Source organism: Ammospiza nelsoni, chromosome 3 (assembly GCF_027579445.1).
Source record: "Ammospiza nelsoni isolate bAmmNel1 chromosome 3, bAmmNel1.pri, whole genome shotgun sequence".
Classification (NCBI taxonomy): domain Eukaryota; kingdom Metazoa; phylum Chordata; class Aves; order Passeriformes; family Passerellidae; genus Ammospiza; species Ammospiza nelsoni.
The window spans coordinates 47,242,018-47,262,205 of NC_080635.1; the positions used below are offsets into that span (position 1 = coordinate 47,242,018).

At 37.2% G+C, this 20,188-nt stretch overlaps 1 protein-coding gene across 8 annotated transcripts in view; it reads right to left on the minus strand.

Annotated features, from left to right (window-relative positions):
• Positions 1-20,188, minus strand: part of RGS7 (regulator of G protein signaling 7) — a 249,872-nt gene that overhangs the window by 68,686 nt on the left and 160,998 nt on the right. For all 8 annotated transcript variants that reach the window (XM_059468138.1, XM_059468139.1, XM_059468137.1 and 5 more), the window contains exons 7-9: positions 11,519-11,583; positions 9,725-9,801; positions 9,502-9,583 (exon numbers count right to left, since the gene is read on the minus strand). In XM_059468138.1, the coding sequence (XP_059324121.1) occupies positions 9,502-9,583; positions 9,725-9,801; positions 11,519-11,583 (224 nt within the window). The remainder of the gene's footprint in view (positions 1-9,501; positions 9,584-9,724; positions 9,802-11,518; positions 11,584-20,188) is intronic.

Sequence of the window (20,188 nt, forward strand, 5' to 3'; positions counted from 1 at the left end):
ACGGATACGTTGAAGAAATTTTCCTTAACCCTCATACGGTCTATGAACTCTCGGAATGGAGAAAATCTGGGCATATACTATGGGAAGCAGTGTTAGAAGATGATAAGTCAGCAAAGAAACCGAGCAAGCCATGGCGGGTGATATACAATACACTTCAGCATGTCTCTGAGTGCAAAGCAGCAGCTGCGGCTCGGGACGCCTGCGAGGTTGTGCTGCTCCGAACTCGGCGTGGGCGCTGCACCATGGGGAGCAGCCGTGCCGAGCGGCCACCTGGAATGTTACGCTGCAGCGGTGGGGAGAGCGGAGGCAGCCGCGGGGGGAGCGACCCGACCAGCGGTGTCTGCAGCGCACGCTGTGATTCAGCCCCGCCGCAGAGACTGTGAAAGACAAATCAGCGTGGTGAATGCGGGAGTCAAATTTCGGCCGAATTGGCTTAGCATCCGTTATGCTGTCTTAAAATCACCTGTATTAACAGAGACTTTAAATATCAGAAGCCCAAATAACTCAGTCAGTGGAACATCAGACTCTAAAATTATATTTTGAAAAATTTAAAATTGTTAAAGATGTGTTAAAGTGATTGTAGAAGTAAGATGTAATGACTGTGTTTTTTGTATTTTTTAAGCTTTGTTTAGATGTGATAGATGTAAAAGCAAACACTGAATTCAAAAGAATTTTTCTCACAGGTATACCTTGAATAAACTTCTTATGTTTAAGTGTATTTAAGTATAAAAATGCTGCAGCAAATATGTGAAAAAAGTTGTTTTAGCTTAGCATTTCAGAATCAGGCCTGTAAGTAAGTTATAGTAAATGCTATATTCCGTTTTTATAGTAAGTTTTATTTGTTATTAAGTAGTTTAAGTTAAATTATCTATTAAGTGCCATTCAATGTTAAATACTGTTAAGTTCCAAGTCTGTTAAGTTTAAATTATATTAGGTTTAAGTTATGTAGAATTTAAAGTCAGTTAAGTTTTGTTATAGTTAAGTTTTGTTAAAATTAAGAGATTTTACATGTAAGTTCTTTTGATTTAAAAATCTGGTAAATTTTGTTAAGTTTAAATATTTTAAGTTTAAGTATTTTAAGTATAAGTGTTATTAAGTTTAAGTGATGTTAGATAGATTTATGCTTTTACGATAGGCGTTTATTTTATGACGTGTGCAAAGTGTTGTTGTGAACATCAGAGAAACTTTAGTTAAAAGAGACAATCAGAAGCATTTGCGAGTAAAGTCGTTTCTGTTGGAAGTATATCTGCTGTTTGAGAATAGAAAGCAAACTTATCAGACAATCTACACAGATGAAACCTGCGCACATGTTATTCCTTTAGCTTATTTTTGTGGGTTGTATTAGCACACCTGAGTTTGGTTTGAGCCTTATAGCACATAAAATTCTTTTTGTATTTGTTGTATAACATATCCTATAAATAGTGATAGCCTTTTTGGTTTGTTTTCCTAGCTTAGATCCCTTATAAGAGAGAAACCTTGCTAGCTGAAAATACTGTTTAGTTATTAGAATTGCCTATTCTTATGTTGCAAAGACTGTAACACAGCTCATAGAACTTTGTTTTTTCTAAAAAATAAAAACGGGAGATGTTGGGAATTTAGCTGCTAGAGACTGGAAAAATACAAAACCGTGGCTAATTCCAAGTTCTGCACCTGCTAGATAGAGTGTCCTTGGGCCTAGCTGTAGTATAATAACAAATAGTGAAAGAGACATGAGAAAAGAGAGATGTAACCTCTAAGGAATGAGGAAGAGTTCATGATATAGTTTAACCAATAGATTGCCTGGCTTGCAGAATATTCATAAGCTTATTATTTGCTGTATAAGTGTTTGATGCTTTTTTCAATAAACTGGACCTGTGATGAACCATCTGGTGTCCTGGTCCCCTTCCTACGACAGATGACTACTTTGGAAAGAGCTCCTATCAAGACTTCACCTCTACAGTTCCAGACCAAGCTTCTCAAATCAGCTCATGATGTTAAAAGCTTTCCTACAGATTAATGACTGTTAGAAATTACCTTCTCTCAGAATTATAGCTATATCTTTCAATTACCACCTATGAAACATAATTTTTAGGAAGCAAATCCCAAGACTGTTCTCAAGCATAGATTCTGTACAAGCATGATTCATATTTTATTTCTAGATGCCTCATAAATTTGCCAGATAATCAGGGCGAAGTTATTAGAACCTCCTTGTCCTACTAACTCATTAGATATTTTCAATACCTATAGTCTTTTCACTATGTATGTGTTATACTTACAAACACTATCTTTTTTGGAACTCATGATATGATAAATAGTTGCAATATATGGATTCAGTATGACACTAAAGTAAGTGAATACAACTTGGAACTGGACTTGCATAGAATAACCTCAAATCTGTTCATATTTCTTAATCTATTTATAAAACATGCAAAACATCTGTTGATATGCTGCAAATATACCTGAAAATAGTGATCTACAGTCAAGTAGGATAATGGAAATAAATTGTACACAGTTTAACTGCTAAAACGAGCTATCAGCTGGCTTTTAATTAAGTAAATAAAAGCTTTTCATTTTTTCTTATTCATTTCGTAGACTGATGTTTCAGGCCACAGAATGTTGAATGTAAAATCTTATTGAGCTTCTTCCTTCAAAGGAAGGGATTGTCTTAATTCATAAGAATTAATAAAACCTTTGTTAGGATTAAGTGTTCTCTTCCATTGAAGGTTTTAGTAGAGAATTATGCAGATAGCATAGAATGAATTTAAATGTTCAATACTTGTCCTCAATAGCTAATTTCATTTTGACTCATTAAAGAACAGAGATAAATAAAAAAAAAGTTACAGACTTATTTGTTAAACTAAAATGAATGAGCAATAAAACTTATTGTGTCATACACTAGAAATATACTGATGGAGAAATAATGAATTTTTGCATTTATGCATAAGTTAGACATACTGTAGAGGGCCCCACATGGAGAATCTTGCCATTGGACCAATTATTAAAATCAATACATCCTTTATTAAAGGATTGATTTGCAGATCACTGACTACTACCAAAATAACAGTAATTCCACTGTTGTTCTGCAACTGACCTAATCAAAACACTGAAAGGTGTGCAATTAATGGATAAAAGTTCAACTATGAGCTCTTTCTCTTATTTGGACAAGATAAATGAGGTTCAAACACAATCAGATAAAGAAGAGACATTTGATCAATCAGTTTGATCAAACTTTAATTATGTTTGCAGCAAGGTAAAACTCAGATGATTTTCAAACTAAGAGATGTGAAGTCTCACTTAGTAAAGACTTTAGGACCACTTAAAATTTCAAAGATTCTTAGCATCTTTCCGAAATAAAGAAACCTACACTGCACCAATTTCCACTTTATGCTTATTTGTCTTCTCAAACTAGAGTTCAGATCTTTTCCCTGAGTAGCATCAGACACACGAGGAATCCCACTGGCAGTGCAAATGGAAGATCTGCTTGAAACTGGAGAGAGACTCAGAGAAATTTTCAAGGAATGTAATACTAATTAATGAAACCATAAAACGTAACCATAGGAGATAAAACATCTTGAACCATGACAGTGATCCTCATATTCTCACACACTTGGTTGTTTAAGGATGTTGTTGAAAGCTCAGCTTTCACCTTAAAGGGAACAAGATTTGATAATTTTTTTTAAAAAAACATTAGCAAGTGTGTGTGTGTGTCACAGAATTACATATTACGAAAAATGCATAAGGATGTTAAAATTGAATTCTTGAGACAGGTTATATGAAATTAAACAAGAAGCTGTACCCAAGAAAATACTCCTGCACTGAAGTTCTATGCTTAATTATTTTTGCAAGTTGATTAAATTTCTAATTAGTTTTAATTTATGATATAGCATTTCAGGTTTGTCGTGACTGGTTTTCAGAACCAGAAATTGTTGCACAGAAATTAGATCCATTGTATTTATTCAAATGGTGTTTCAGTAGGATTAATTTTACTTAAGGCTGTATTAAAATGATTTTTGTGTATGTGAAGATTCCAGTATTGCACAAGGAAACTTGTTAAATTTTTCCATTTTCTTGCCCCTTTGCTAAGTACTTATATTCAATATTGCTTTCTCAATAGTTTTTTTACCACAAAAGGCAGGAAGCTGCTGTTTTACAGATTCCATACAGAAGAAATTGAGGTTATTCACTTGAAAATAAGTGGCAACAGAAAAGTCTAACACATCTCTGAAAAAGCTGATGGCAAATACAGGTGACATTTAGAAATTGATTATATGCCTTTTGACTTATACGAAGATCTTTGACAAAATGCTTTGGATTAAAGGAGAAAATTTATTTCCCACAGATACAAAGATCAGTGTATAAACATTGCACTTATAAAAAAATTCCTTATACTTACTTCTTCAGGTCACTTTCCTAGTTTCACAGAGAACTGGATCTTACTCAAAACCATATTGTCATATCATTTTTCTTGGTGTCCTTCCACCATCTCATCAATTAACTATCTCACAGCTTGTTACCTCTCAATTTTAACTTCCAAAACTTCATTTTGTTGCACTCTTGCAAGAAACTTGGCTTCTTTTTCCCCATCTGCCCCACCTTTTCTCAAGTATTAGACTAAATAAAAATGCTAAACAATGTGAGTACAAAATCTTCTACAAAGATCTTAGATAGCAGGCCAGCTAGAGGGCTTATAAATTAGTGCCTCAATTACATGCAAGTATGGATCATAAACATTACAACCATTTTTTGAAGTTAAAGCATTTAACTTGGTTTTTGTTTCCTTACCAGAAGGGCAATTATCTGAGAATGACAACTCCTGGTTTGGCTGCATTCCCTGTCTCCTGTAGAGGTAACTCCCTTGTAAGGATATATGGTCAAACAGGTGCAAAAGAAGACATGAAAACTACATGTGTATATATCACTAGAGAAGTTGGATGGCATGATTCACATTTGCTTTCTGAAGACATCTATAAATTTTTTTTTAAATATTATGAAAAAGCAGAGTTCTCTGGCTCTGCAAGTGACTGGCCCAGAGAAGTCTAGCACTGAGTGTGAAATGCAGGCATGCACTATCCTATCCAAGGTAAATGCATTGTTTTTACAACTCTCTGAGGCTGATCTTGAAGGACAGAATGAAATAATTATTAAAATACAGAAGAACCCACTGCCTGGCTCTCAACTCCTGGTAATGTTACCTGCCAGGTCAGGTGTCAAGGGTCATGTTCAGACCACTAAAAACACAATTAAATAAAGAGAAAATTAAATTAATGGACATAGAGTCTCATTAAGAGAGAGAGAAGCAAAAAGTGTGGGATATGTGACAAATTATAAAATATTTGAAGAACACTGTTTTCCTAGTTTGGTGCTAGGAAGCAATGGCAAGGAGCACCCAAATCCAGACATACTCGCCCCAGATACTTCTCTGTCCTGTATTAAATCAGACAAAATACTGTTATTGTTTTTCATAAAATCACAGAATCATCTAGGTTGGAATAGACCTTGGAGGTCATTAAGTCTGACCCTTATCAATATTTTATATCCATTTTTTCCCAGAGAACCAAAATAATCACCATAATCGAGCAAAACAGTAACAACAATGGGAATAGAAGTCCTGTGGATTGGGTTTAACCAAGTTAAAAATGGCAGAATAAAAGAACTGGCTCACACTTTGACTCATACTCGTGCTTTATCAAATCACACTATGACTAAACCACAGCCAGTGTTTAAACTTTGAAGAGGCGCACATGACAATGCAATTTTCTAGCACATCTGTTGTGTATTTCACATCTTCATTTTAAAAACAACTGCACAGAAACCTGCTAAGTGTGACTGTAATACAACCAACACAGACTGATGGCAAAGGCATTGGACAAAAAGAAATGCTTTTTCAAGTTTTCACAGTTACAAAGTACACAGATGACTTTCAAAGAAAAGGATACTTCCCCCACTATCTTCTGAATTAATGTGAATCTCAACAAGTATCCAAAAGGATTTTTATATTATGGCCATATTATTTCATTAATATATAACTCAGGAAGAAAAATGAATAATTTGTAGCAGCAAGACATCAGCTATCTTACTTGTTACCTAAAAGAGTTAATTTTAGAGTGAGCTACAGCTACTTTGCTCTGACTGTATTTAGTGTGGGTTTGAGAATGTTTTAGAGCATTTACTGCTTTAGTACCTGTTTGTCCCTTTTTAACAAGTCTAAGTTTATGGAGTTTAAAAAGAGATAATAATTCAGAAAAGATGAAACAAGTTCTCTTTGAAAGACTTTAATAAGGAGCATGACATTTCTTTTAGAGAAAAAGCGGCTTCTCAATTTCTTTCTTCTAGAAGTAACTCACTTCCCCAATTTAGCCTGATTTGTTATTGTTTCTGACTAACACCTTAATCCTCCTAACCAATTTTTTACCTATTTCCACACTGTTATCAACAGAAGTTTCAAAATTATGAAAATAATACATTTTCTAGGTAGGTGAAAAGAAGAGAAAGAGTTTCAAGATGTGTTTACTCTGCCATTAACAAGAGAAATGCATCACTTATGTGAATAATACTAATCTCAGACCTATGCCATATACTGGCTCTACCTTGGAAATAACAACATGGACTTTCTCCTAGGATTGCAAGGGACTTTATACAGCTCTCCCTGACACAAATGTCCATGTTTTTACTATGGCTGGTATCTGAACTAGTAAAACTAAATATGGTTTGGGATGTCCTTGCTGGCTGCAGTTATCTACAGCTGAAGCTCGACCATACTCTTTTTAACTGCAAGCTAAGATCTTTCTGCATAAAGCAGAAATTGGGATTTACAGAAATGATCAAGATTGCACTCCCACATACATACCCTGAAATACACATCACAACCCCCACTCCTCCCCCCCCAAAAAAAAACCAAACCACAACACCCCCACAGGGAAACAGCAATTACATAAACATTGGAATGGAAACTAAACAGTGAGATAACAAAGCTGTTCTCTTAACTGTCTCTCAGAAGAAAATTGAGCAGTAGATGATTATTTGAATAAACCTTTCCAAATCAAATTTCTCTAGCTTGTCTCTAAGCATCATCTCAGTCTGAAGACCCAGGAAAAATTATGGACCAGCAAATCCATAGTAACAGTCATAATGACTTTCAAGAATTTGTCTGTCCCTCAGACTGTGGCATAAATCTTCTAGAAATTCTGCAATCACCTACAGGCTTGCCTTTGACTTGGACCTATGAAACAGTGCTGTTTTTTGAGGCAAATCCTTTTCACATGTCAAACCTTGGCTAATTTTCCCTTTTAAACCTATGAGTCATAGTGACATTTCTGATACCTAATCATCCTCTTTTTCTGCATCACCATTCTCCTGGCTCCAGTGCCATACAGCTGTTCTCATGTCTCCCATTCCTGCAGTGCACTGCTGCACTGTCCTTTAAGAATGATGCCTTGCTTCCCTCTTCTACTCCTTTCATCAACTCAAAGTTGAAATACAATGCAAATTTAATATTCATAGTTTATGCTTTTCATGTAAATCTTCTGTATCAGTACTGTATCTGGGTAGGTAACCAACATAGCAATAAAGCCACTAAGGACCAGGTGCCTGCAAGAAAACCCCCCAAAAATATTTATTTTCTCACCTTCAACCCACCAACCAAATAAAAATAATAAAACATTCGATCCTCAAAACTTGTTTTCAGTAAAAAAAAAAATACATTGGAGTGGATTTTGAACTATATTGTCACTGCCCCTAGCCTCTGAACTTTTATCAAAAGGTGAAACACTGTAAATAAAAATAAGCTTTATATTATACACAGATTCTTATCCAAAGATCACCCTAAAAAACTGTTAAAAAAATTTAGTTCTCCAGAGTTGCAGTAGCATTTCTGTAATTTTTTGGGAGGTCTTTTGGAGGCTTGAAAATCCATTACAAATTGAAACTAGCTCTAGCATCACCCTCCTCTTTTCAGTCTTTTTGTGTTTTATCTTTTGTTCTTTTCAAAAGAAGCTTCTGGATTTTACTGTGACAGTAAATTTATAATGGTGTTTTTAAAAATAATATTATTTCACTGACTCTTGAGAGGAGCAGTTTAACCAAAGTATGAACCCCTCCATTCATCTATTTATATCTTCTAAAGCCAGGAGCCTACATTGCTGACTGTAAGCCAGTTTTTTGCCCCTGATATTTCCTAGGTATGTTTACAGCCAGATTAAAAACATCTGCTGGACCAGGCAGATTTATCCACAGTTCAGCCAAAGCTCTTAATCAGATTCAATTTCCTCTTGTCCTGGTCCCTTTTACTCCCTTGAAGCTTCAACAATGCATCTCTTCCAAACCTGAAAATAACATCTCATTCTCAGATTCAAAACCTTTAGATCCATTTCTGCAGCAAATATAAAAGCTCTCTTCACCTTCACAGGTCTCAGGTCCACAGATACTTTGTGTTTATTCCCTATGTAGCTCCAACCTACATCAGATGGAAAATCACTTTCTGTTCTCCTTCCTTGTTTTATGTCAGTGATTAGACAATAATATCCCAGTCTTTTTGAATCTATTTCCTGTGGCTGGAATTTTTCACATCAAGTTATTTTTGCTATCTGACATCATAAATCCTACCTAAAAATCCATTTCTTCTATGACCACTTCACTTCCACAGTTGCAAATGTAAGCTGACCATGATCAATTTATTATTTTTTATTTAAACTTTCTCATTGCATTCTATTCTTCCACACGTGTCATCACCTAATTTTACTTCCCCCACTAAAGGTAGCTTTCCCCAGTGTCAGAGCAAAAGATATAGTTCATATATGATTTCATTGGTAATGATACCAAACTGCATAAACAGGAAAGGAAAGCTCAACTCTATCAACTCTAGGTAAGGGAAACCAATATTGCCCTGTAGTAAAGCAAAAAAAAAAAAAAAAAAAAGTACAGTTTAATTGGAATTATTGAAATAATTTACATTCTTTTTCACAATTTTAGCACTCAAGTATAGTTGCATATGTAAGAAACTTTCTTTTTTAAACCTCTGTTTCAGATGGACTTTGACAAAGAACTCAGACAAATCTTGTTTAGACAGTGACTCCCACAGCTCAAAGCCAATATTTAATCTTTATGTACTTCAAAAATAGCTTGGCAGCATAACTGGAATGAAGTTAAAAGGCTTAGCAAGCAAAAAAGCAGACTAGAAAAGAAAAATAGACTTATTTAAGAGTATTTTTAGTTATGCTGATAATTTTGGTTGTGTGACTCATACCCAGGAAACCTTTGAGATGATAATAGTCAAAGACAGGTACTTTTTGATTCAAGAAACCAGGCACAACACATCTATTCACTGAAAATCATGAGCTGGATGCAGACACATCTGAAGTCTGCAATACCAGATTCATATAAACTCGAGATCCTTAAAAGAGGGAGGCAAGCCCCAACCCCTCACCCTGCTGCTGTTTCACTTGTGCCCAGGCCACCCCAAAGCTGCAGAGAAGGTGACATTTCAGCAGCCCTGCTCACAGACCCCGTGGCCCCAGCAGCACTCACCACCGGACGGTGCACATCCCAAAATGCTCGCTCCTGACTGTCGAGAATCTTCCTCTCTATCTTGTCTCTCTTCTTGTCAACCCTGGCAATGTCATAGGACATTTAAAAGAAATAGTGTCAAAGACTGACATTTTTAAACATAAAATGTGTCCAACCACTTCCCCTCCCCCCCGCCTCAAAAAATCATGTGAAATGAAAACTGCTCATCTCCAAAGGAACTTACTTTGCTTGTGCTTCAGCTTGCATAAAAATAAACTCCCATTTCCGAGCAAAAGCTCGCTGTAGCCTGGCCAAACTCTCCTGCAAATACATCACAATTTTAGTGGGTTAGCTTACTCCTTAATAGGTTCTGGCTTTATCTGTCCCTCCTCTCCTCACCTCCCCCTCAGCAAAACGTAATACAGGTCATGATATCTGTGTCAGTGTAAATGGACCTTACTTATCTGATACAAAGTTTGTTCTTGCCACCCAATGAGATGGTATATTTTTGAATGCCTCGACTATTTTAGTTTTGAAACTGATAAAAAGGGTAGATGCATCCTTCAGCAGAACATGGGATTTCAGAAACGTTTGTATATACCGTGTGCTACCTTAGCAATTTTGAAATAGTACAAAGAAACATCCTTGTTTTGAAAGTATGTAACAATGAAAGATAACAGCAGCTATGTCCATTTGGATGATCCAAATGACAATTCTTCATCAGTCATCCATGCAAATGGTTTCCACTGGACAGTGTTGGCTGCCATTTTTGGTAGTATAGTCAAACCTCCACAGCTATCCTCATTTTTAAAAGTACAGACTATAGTTCTTCAATACTGTACAGGAAATGTATCTATTCTGCAGCCTACTAATAATAACAGGAAGAAGAATTATAAAATCATTGCAAAATTCTTTCTGCCATTGATGACGGAACATTTTCACAGTCTCCAACAGAGCTTTCTAAATCTCTTCCCAGCTTAAACAGCATGTATTCAGTCTTCTTAACAAAAGTGTTATTTTGACTATATTTCTATGCATTGCAAACATATCTCTGTACCATAATCACTGAGAATGAACACTAGAGAAAGAGAAGAGCAGACTTTCTAGAGATCTTTTCAATACCAGAAAAGGCTCTTATGGATTGTACATTGAAGCGGAGTTTTCTAAGGCATGTGAGTATAAAATTATGCATGTCCCACAGTGCAGTACACTGAAAAACAAGCTTGTGCCAAAAGAAGCAATGCAGTGTGTCAGCATGGTGCTGTGGCTGGAGTGTCTGGTGTGTTGAGAGGCCAGGCTGACTATCCTGTTATCAGGTCACAGCAGCACAGCTGGACAGCTTTCAGCCCAGAGACAGGGCTGTTCATGAATTTTGTGTTGAGAGATTCATGAAAAATTCAGGAATTTTTGGGGGTAGAGTTGGAATTCGAGCCATCTCTCTCCTTATTTAATGCTATCCTCATCAGCTAATCCAACTCTCCCTTTTTCAAGCTCTTCCTGGCCCCAATTATCTTACCTTGCCCAAGGCACAGCACAGCTGTCAGGGAGTAGGAATGCCTCTAGTCTGAGCCTCTTTGCCTCTCATCTAGCTGATGGGAAAAGGCTCAAGTGTCAGCATCCCTTATAAAGAATGAGTTTCACATTTCTACATCTATCGAGAGCTTTTGGAAATGTTGTCAGGGATCCTTTGTTCAAACCTTAGATGCTGTAGAGAACAACTGCTTCCAAACACTCATAGTGCAGCTGGGATTTGTGAAGTTGTGATCCTGGCATGGGGATCTGAGCAGAGTATGATTACAGATGGACTGTATTCTCAACATTTGTCCAGTTAGCCTTCGTTATCATCTCTTAAATGGTGTTTGAGAGATGATAGTGAAGGCTAACTGGACAAGCTTCTTCCAGCTTGTTAGACCGACAAGCTGGAAGAACTGGATAACTAATAGATTTTCACACATAATGCCCATAGTTCTCATGCGTCACATTATTTCACAGGCTCATCAGGCCCAGCAGAAAAATTTACTTTTTCCCAGGTACTTACAGCTTCATAGTCTGCTAGTTCTAGCCTTGCTTTGTTTTGCATTGTCCGCTTGCAGAGGTAAACAGCTGGAACAGAATAAAATAAACAGAATTTGCTACTATCTCACAAACATGGCAGATGAGAAATTAAAGCTTCATGTCTGGCTTAAAGCTAGCTTTTTTGTTTGATTTCTCCCTTTGTTCTAGAAAGCTTTAAATATGGGATCAAGGCTACTGGGATTGTAACTGAAATGATGGATCAGATACATAGGTTCATTAAATAATAATAAAATCTGCTTTATGCAACAGACATCATGTGCAAAATTCATGAGATACTTGAGGTCAGGGTTTTTTAATGGCCAGGGAACTAGCACATTAAAGAAAAATGGCAAAGACATTTTTCAAACTGTCTGTGTATAAATCATAATGCATAAGAGTTTCAGCAGGAGCTGCTGCTGTATTAGTCAAACAGGATTGTAAGAACACAAATACATGGTTTTATTTATTTTGAGTCTATATTTAGAAAACACAAACTTTCAACCTAAGAAGATTTTAGCTAAAAAATAATTCTAGATAAAACTCATGTCTCATACAGATTAGTCTGCTATAACCAATACTTAAACTAGAAAATAATGTGAGACCAAAAAATGAAAAAAAGCATCATCTGCTACATATGAGAAAAAATATTCTTTCATTTATTTTCTAAATCCAAAAATCCTTCAGAAGACCTGTCCTTCCTCCACTTCATTTAGACAGAATGCAGAATCTTTATTAATAAAATGGTAAAGTACATTTTCAATAGACCTTATTTAGCAGCAAATACTTTCCAAAAAACTCTGAATATTTTACAGATTCCCCCACCAGTGAGACAACGAGTGCAGTACAATTCCTAATCGGAATTGTATCCTAATTCCTACCCACTTCATTACTTCAGAGCACTGCTCATGTGAGATGGATGAATCTTTTGATCAGATTAGGTGATAAAACCTTAATTTATCTCCACAATCAGCAAAAAGAGCCCATAGTTGCTGGTTGTGCTTAGGAATGTTCCTACTGCCAGCTGGTCTAGTACAGAAGCAAAGACTCTCTGGGAAATAACTTCACACAGGAACTTAATTCTTCCTAACTAGGAGGAAGGATGTGCTCATCTTACATGTAGGTTTGAATATTAAGTTAGTCAACCCAAATATAATTTAAGATGCCATGGAAATATTTATTCCTGACAAGACACCTGCAAATGCATGCAAACCCACTGCAGTGAATGCTCTTTTAGTTGAATTGATTACAAGCACTTCTACCTGCAGTTAAAGATGTTACTTGATGTAAAATGAGTTATATTTTAATGCAATTTTTGTTTTTTCTTCCCCTCCTCTTTTTGTGTGTATTATTTGGTCTACTTTATTTCATAGTCTCATAAGAAGCCATGGTGTCTTTCTCTAATCCCTGCCCCCCCCTCCAACCCCTCTGGTTCCAAGGCAGTTTCTGTGTCTACAAAATCTACAAAGACAGATCTAGATCCACGTCACACACAGCAGACAGAGAGTTTCTATAGCTTTCATGCATTGTAATATATTATACACTTACACTAATGCATTGGCATGCATGCTGAAACATCACAAAAAGATGAGGGGATGAATTTTGGACCCTTTGTACCTAGGCTGCATTCACAATCAGTACACTGGTAAGAGATTCTTGAGGAGAGAGAAAGTCTTTGTCATTTCGCTTCTTTTAAGGTGAAGCATTTTCCTCTTTTCCTTCAAAATTGGTTATTTCATTGAACAAGAAAAAAAAAATCTAAGCCCCTTGTAAATATTAGCAATAAAATACACACTTTATATAATGTGTAGACAGTTCTGAGAATTCCAGGAGTCAAAATTTTCTCTACCAATTTAATACCAACTGAACAGAAACAATAAAAGCTCCATGTTCCTGCACTTTATCAAAACTTGTAAAGCACATTCTTATAGTCCCAGTGCAGACACTTTTAGTTAGTTTAGCACTTCCTTGAGTCCCATTGTGGGCAGATTTTGGGATAATATTTCCTGCTACTCCTACAAAAATTCTTGTTTCAGAGGTAGCTGACTGCTCATCTTTCTGTCAGGATAAGTTGCATCAAAAAAGTATCTTCAGATATGAGAGATTTCAACACCAGAGAAACAACCAGCAGGTCACCAGGAGATGAATTAGCTCGACACATTATTAATTTAACACTGTGTCTTCACTGTGTAACTCTACTGCAGTCATTTTCCCTTCAGGGTTCTTTTAATGACCCTCTTTCCTCCCAGTCCATATAAAGATGTTTGGTTTTCATTATGAGCATGACTTGGCCAAGACTCAAAAAACCATATTTATCCCTCAGACCCTTTTTGTTAAACTGAAATATCCAGATCCCTTCCCCTTCAGAGGAGTCTAATGGTTAAAACAGCTGTGGCTTGGATTCCTTATGCCAGAAATGTGTCCATGTGCCACTGTGAATAAGGTAGAATATGCCTAAGGAGAAATTACTGTTGTGAGAAGTACAGCATATCCACTAGTGTAGGAGGAAAAAGTGCTGGAGGACATTCCTACTCTGACTCAATTTATTGCCATTGCTATGTGCTAACAATTACATCCTTATAAAAGTGCATGTTTGAGCCTCTATTCAACAGCTAACTGTACTGCCACAAAAAGCTGGCAGCAGCTCAGGAATTTGTCTTCACCAGTTTATGCTATCTATCATATTATTTGGCTTATCTGTAAAAAAATCAGTAGCAGGTTGGAAAGCAAGAAAGTGAATATCACCCTCATTTTCAGCCATATAATTTGAACATATAGAGTAGTGAGGTTTTGTTTTTCTGACTTTCAGGACAATGACATTTGAAATATGGATTGAAATATGGTACCTTTCACAGGCACCACTCCTTTTCTGCACCAAATCACACATGGAGTAAGTGTACTTGTCCAGTAGTCGGACTTTGAGGATGTCAATCAATTTCCCTCTCAAAGCAGAGTCAGGATCTCCCAGAATTTCAGTGAATTACAGTGCCTGCTTTTCCAATCCCACATGTTGACAGTGCTTTTACAGCTTCACCAGAAGCGCAGCCTGCAGGAAGGATCTCCACCTGAAGCTCTCTATTTCTGTATATAGCTCTCTATTTATCCGTCCCACAAAGCTCCAGGTCAGGGCCCTCAGTGCACCAAGGAGCTGTAATTCCACCGAGAGCCCCATCCAGGGGTTCCGCTGAGGCCTATCCACAGGAACTGTGCTCAAGCCTAGCTACAGCCCCTGGCACAGGCTTGAGTTGTGTTGTAGATAGATCTCTAACCAGCCCTGTAGCCTATCCATGCTGCTACCTCATTCCTGCCTGCACTCTTGCCAACCTCAGTTCTTGCCTACCTGCCCTTGCTTGCCCCTCCCTGACAAGGGCGCTGAAAAATGCTCACCATGGGGATGAATGATATGCAAGGAACAGGGTCTGATTAATAACCTCAATTTGCTAAATATGGACTGCCTTATACACGTATTTTTAGAGCCAGTGTATTCTGATGTATTTTGCAATCAACATAATTGCCTCTAATAAAGTGAATTATATATTAGATGCTATAGCTTGTGCTTTGGAAGTGACTGATTACCATGAGCGAACAGATTCGCCAATAATTTTAAAGGCTGTATTAATTTGTAACATTTCATAATGAAAGATGGTCAGTGATGTTTATAAATGGGTATTTGAACAAGAAACAAGCGTTGAAATACATTCCTGTAGCTGTGGAGTAAACACAGTCTACTAGCTCTTGAAAATTCTGTTCAGGCATTCACAAAATGTGGGCAATCTGAGAGTTTCAAGTGAGACTACAAAGCCAGAGTTGCATAGAGGATGCCTGTACTTTGCCTCTTGCAAGTTTTTAAACTGTCACATCCAAAAAAAATTTTCATGGTTCGCTACTTGTTTCCTATTCTTGACAGTTGACTTGCATTTGAAAGCTCCTATGAAACCTCATTAGATTTTTTTTCTTTAGATAAGATCATAGAGATTTATGACACATTTCATTCTAGGCTCAAGAAACTGGACTGAGTACACGTTATATTACAGTTACTCAAAAAAAAAAAAAAACCCACAAAAAACCCCCCAAAAAAACAACAGAACTTTCACCCAAAACCCACCCTGAGGAATTTTATCTTGTTGCTAAACAGGGGCTAAATCTTCCCTTTTGCCACAGTGGAGCAAAGGCCACAGCTAAATTCAATGGGAGTTCAACTGGGCCTCTGAAGACCACAGACTATGGCACCTGCACCCTCCCACCACGCACACAAACTCCTTCCATAACTGTGCCAGTGCCAGTGGGGTCACAGCTGGATTCACACAAGTGTGCTTTCACTGAACATTCATTATCTCCACTGAGGCCAGGCTAAATTTATGTACTCCCGGAGCCAAAATCCTGTTTTCAGAGCCAGTGTGTATAAGCCTAGTCTGTATCTAAAGAGCAAAGAAAATAGCAAGCACTGCAAGGTCTAAGGGTTTCAAAGTGCCCTGCAGGCAGACAGTTCTCCCTCCATATGCAAGTGCCTGCTTCAGATGGAGAATTACAGCACAAAACATGACTGCAGGATGAAAAGCATGAAATTAACTCTTTTATTTAAACATTGGGATTTCTAGGGCTATTTCATACCATCTTTAGGTCACCTATGCTCTTAGTCTATAGTAAAAAAATTGCCCTTAGCAACAGCGATTGAGTTTCACTTATCTTAAAAATGGGTCACCACAGAGCCCTGTGTATCTACCAAAGAACCATACTCTTAAGTAAATGCTAATAAAATTAATTTAGAAAGAAGACCATGATCAGGTTTATTTGCATTAAATTGCCAAATCATCAAAACCTTAACTTATGAAACACTTCTCTCCATTTCTAGTCTTTACTCTTTGAACCTATTCTTTTCCCATAACACTTCAGGAAAGCAATTCGATTATAGATTTACACAAGCAGAGGACTTTTTTACATAAACAAAGGGCAAGAAAGAACCCAAATTTCAAACTACCAAAGAGATCAAGAATTAGAAAAAGGCAAATTCATCTTCAACATACAGAAGTCCCCAGATGATGATGGCCTTGGAAAATCCTGCCAGGGTGACAAAAAACTGGTATGGGAAAAAGGTCACCCAAGATCAGACTAAGAATATCCAATTGTCAAATACAACTTAAATCTACATCCATTGAATCATTTCATGCTTCTTTATATTATCATAATGCTTTCAACTTTCCATTATGGTTATATTTTCAGAGAGTCAGAAAGCCTACAGCTCCAGGGACAATGGGGCAGGAAAAGGCATGCAAAGTAGAGCGTGTCAGAGTGCCAGCATTGCTGCCTCCATGCCCTTCTAACCTGGACCACCCACAGTGATGGGGACCTCAGCCTCAGCACTAAGATTCCATTAGGGTCAGCATTCAAATAGCCTCAGAGCCCACAGGGACCCCAGTGTTGGAGAAGACGTGAGACATGCCACAGTGATCACAGCAGCGCACCAACACTGCCTCCTCCACACCTTCCTAATCTGGGACACTCGTGGTGATGGGATCAGGGGAAGTCACAGGAGGAGGGGCTGAGGTCCCTTGGCTTTTCAGCCTAGAAAAGAGAAGACTTAGGGGAGATCTCATTGCAATCTACAGCTTAATTTTCAGAGGAAGAGGAGGGGCAGGCACTGATCTCCTCTCTGTAGTGACCAGTGACAAAGACAGAAGCTGTGTCCAGGGATGTTCAGGTTAGATACATGGAAAAGGTTCTTCACCCAGAGGGAGGTTGGGCACTGGGACAGGCTCCCCAGGGAAATGGTCACAACACCAGCCTGACAGAGTTCCAGCAGCATTTGAACAATACTCTCAGGCACATGGTGTGATTCTTGGGGTGCCCTGTGCAAGGCCAGGAGCTGGACTCAATGATCCCTGTGATTCCCTTCCAATTCCTGACATTCTATGAAACTTATTTAGTTTACTCAACATAGAAACTTAAAAGCAATTTAAAAAATTCCAAGTTACATTTAGATACATCAGAATTCTGTTAAGAAACTTTATTTTTATTTATAGGGGACCTAGATGCAGATTATCAATGCTTTCGAAACAGTACTGCAGAAAAATGTACTTGCATCAGTTACCCTTACTTATGTGTGCATACACGTGCATTGGCCAAACACATTTTCCATGCTCCTCATATTATGGGACTAAGTTACAATTTTTACAATTTAAATTACAAAAGAATCATTCAGGTAAGCACAAAACTCTGAAGTGGTGAGATGACTGGAAAGCCTTATCTGGAAATGCCTTCTGGTTACAGAGGCCTCATTGCAGTGATTTGTCAATGTCAGAAATCAGCAAGGATCAGAACAAAATTCAAGGCCATGCTTGTTGAAGTGAGACTTTCATTATTTAACAGAGATAGCTTCTAATGAGTGAAAAATGTCTCTATGCAGAGAAATATAATGGTATATTAATTCAGAGTGGGAAAAAATACTATAGGTCACCTCTTCCACCTATCTGCTAATATAAGTGTACTTCCTAAAGCTCATTTGATTGGGTTCTACCCAGATCAAATTTTATGCATAGCAAGCACTGACACCAGTCACATTTTTCTTGAGAGGCTGTTATTCTTGGTAGACTTTAGTGACACTTAGTCCTGTCACCAAGATCTTAGTCAATATATTATGTATATATAACTTCCTAAAGGCAAGTCATTCACTTAAGGAGTCACAACTCAGTCTTAGAAACAGTTTAGTAAATTACTCTGTAGGAGTTCTGGTAGGAAAAGTCTGTTTCTTACTACACCTAGAAATCCAGAAAATTTTGAGAGATGAGTCCTTAACAGAGGGATCTGCATTAAGGACTTTAAAGAATTGATTGCAGGAGTCATTGCTGACATAGTGTGACATCAGCTGTAGAAAAATTGGGAACTGAGAATCAAGATTTGAGATTATAGAACTGCAGAGCTCTCCAGAAACCATTCACACATTCTTTGTAAATTCTCATGGCATGAATTTTAACAAATATTTTTATATATATATATGACAATTTGTATCAAAAGTGCTTCTCTGCTACCAGTTTTGCCCCAAGCTATTGACTCATAGTTATGGGTTGATTTCCAGAGATGCTGAGAACATGCAGTGTTCCAGCAGAGTTCAGGTAAGCAATAGGGATCAGTATTTCTCAAATACAAATTGCTTACTAATATGCTGTTGCCAAGGAAATCCTTCCTGTGCATTTGGGCAATGAAAATATACAATGCATTCTCCACACAGTTCTTCCAAACAGTCACTCTATGGTAAAGGGTATAGAAAGACTAATGAGAGAGGAAATTCCTGGACTACTCAAATTTTCATAGAGGAATTTGAAACTAAGCATGGAAAACAAGCAGGCAAGAGACTCCAAAGAGAAAATTATATGAAAATTTTCAACATATGAAAAACACGATACATGACTGCAGTTACTTTTTGTGCAATATGTACTTTTTAGCATTTCTGTGGGTTGGGGAGAGAGGAGGGAAACGAGCCAGGTGAAATGGCTCATGTTCAGAACAGAGCAGAAGAGACAAAACATGGACAGGCCTCTGTCAATTTATTTTTAAAGTATCTCACACTTTAAAAAGGAGCAATTAATTAAGACTTACCCCAACCCCCATGATTGCTCTAATTTCCTAGGAGATTGCCTTTGTAATACTTTGTAGTGACTTTACCTGGGAGGCTACTGAAAATATGTTACATTTTCAAAACTTGTCTTTCTCCACAGCAACAGAATTTAAGAAATTGCTTTGAAGACAGAGAAAAACAGTCTCATTTAGCATCACTTAAAGATCACATGGTCAAGTGCCCTTAAACTTATGTTGCATTATCAGTTATCTACTGTGTTCTCCATAACTCACCAAACTCACCAACATTCTACAGTCCTCCTCCATTTTTAACTCATTTGAGAGAAATGCACACAAAAAAATTTACAATGCTCAAACATCCTGTTGCAACTATATAGACACAGCTGACTTTTTGTCTTCTGGTATGTGGAAACATCCTTAAGACTATAACTGATATGTCAAAGATACTTTTGAGTGCCCTCTGATAGTAGGGCACCATCAGCAAAAGTTCACTAGAGAAAATGAATAAAAGTTACTAATTCTTCTTATTTTATGTCTGAAATTCTTACAATCCTCTTACATTTTCACAAATATGTTAAATTAAGCCTAAAGAATTGAAAAAAAAGACAAATTGCCATTTTGTTGTGAATGGAATTTTTCCCTAACATTTCATATTTTCTACTTATTCAAAAAAGAGGACAGTAATGGACTAAATGCCTCAAATTTGCAACAACTGTGAGTCACTAAACCTCCAAGAGAACCTGACAGGTTCCATTAGAACTGAGACCAAATGCACATGGAATAACAACATCGTATGTGGCGTTATATTTCCCCTTTCTGGGATGCAATTGTCTTAACTAGCTCCTCTATTTAACTAATCCTTAATGACATGACCCGTTTATAATATGCCAGGAAAAAAAGAATCCACCAGTTACAAAATTGTATCTGTAACAAAAGAGGAGATAATTCCAAGCAGGTCACATGCTCAGCCACTAGCTGTGCCTATTTCAAGAGCCAGTTTTTCTGAATTGAGATCCAATTCTCTTTGTCACAAAACTTAAACACAATTCAGGAACATGACTTAACTGACAGGAAAAAGCAAAGT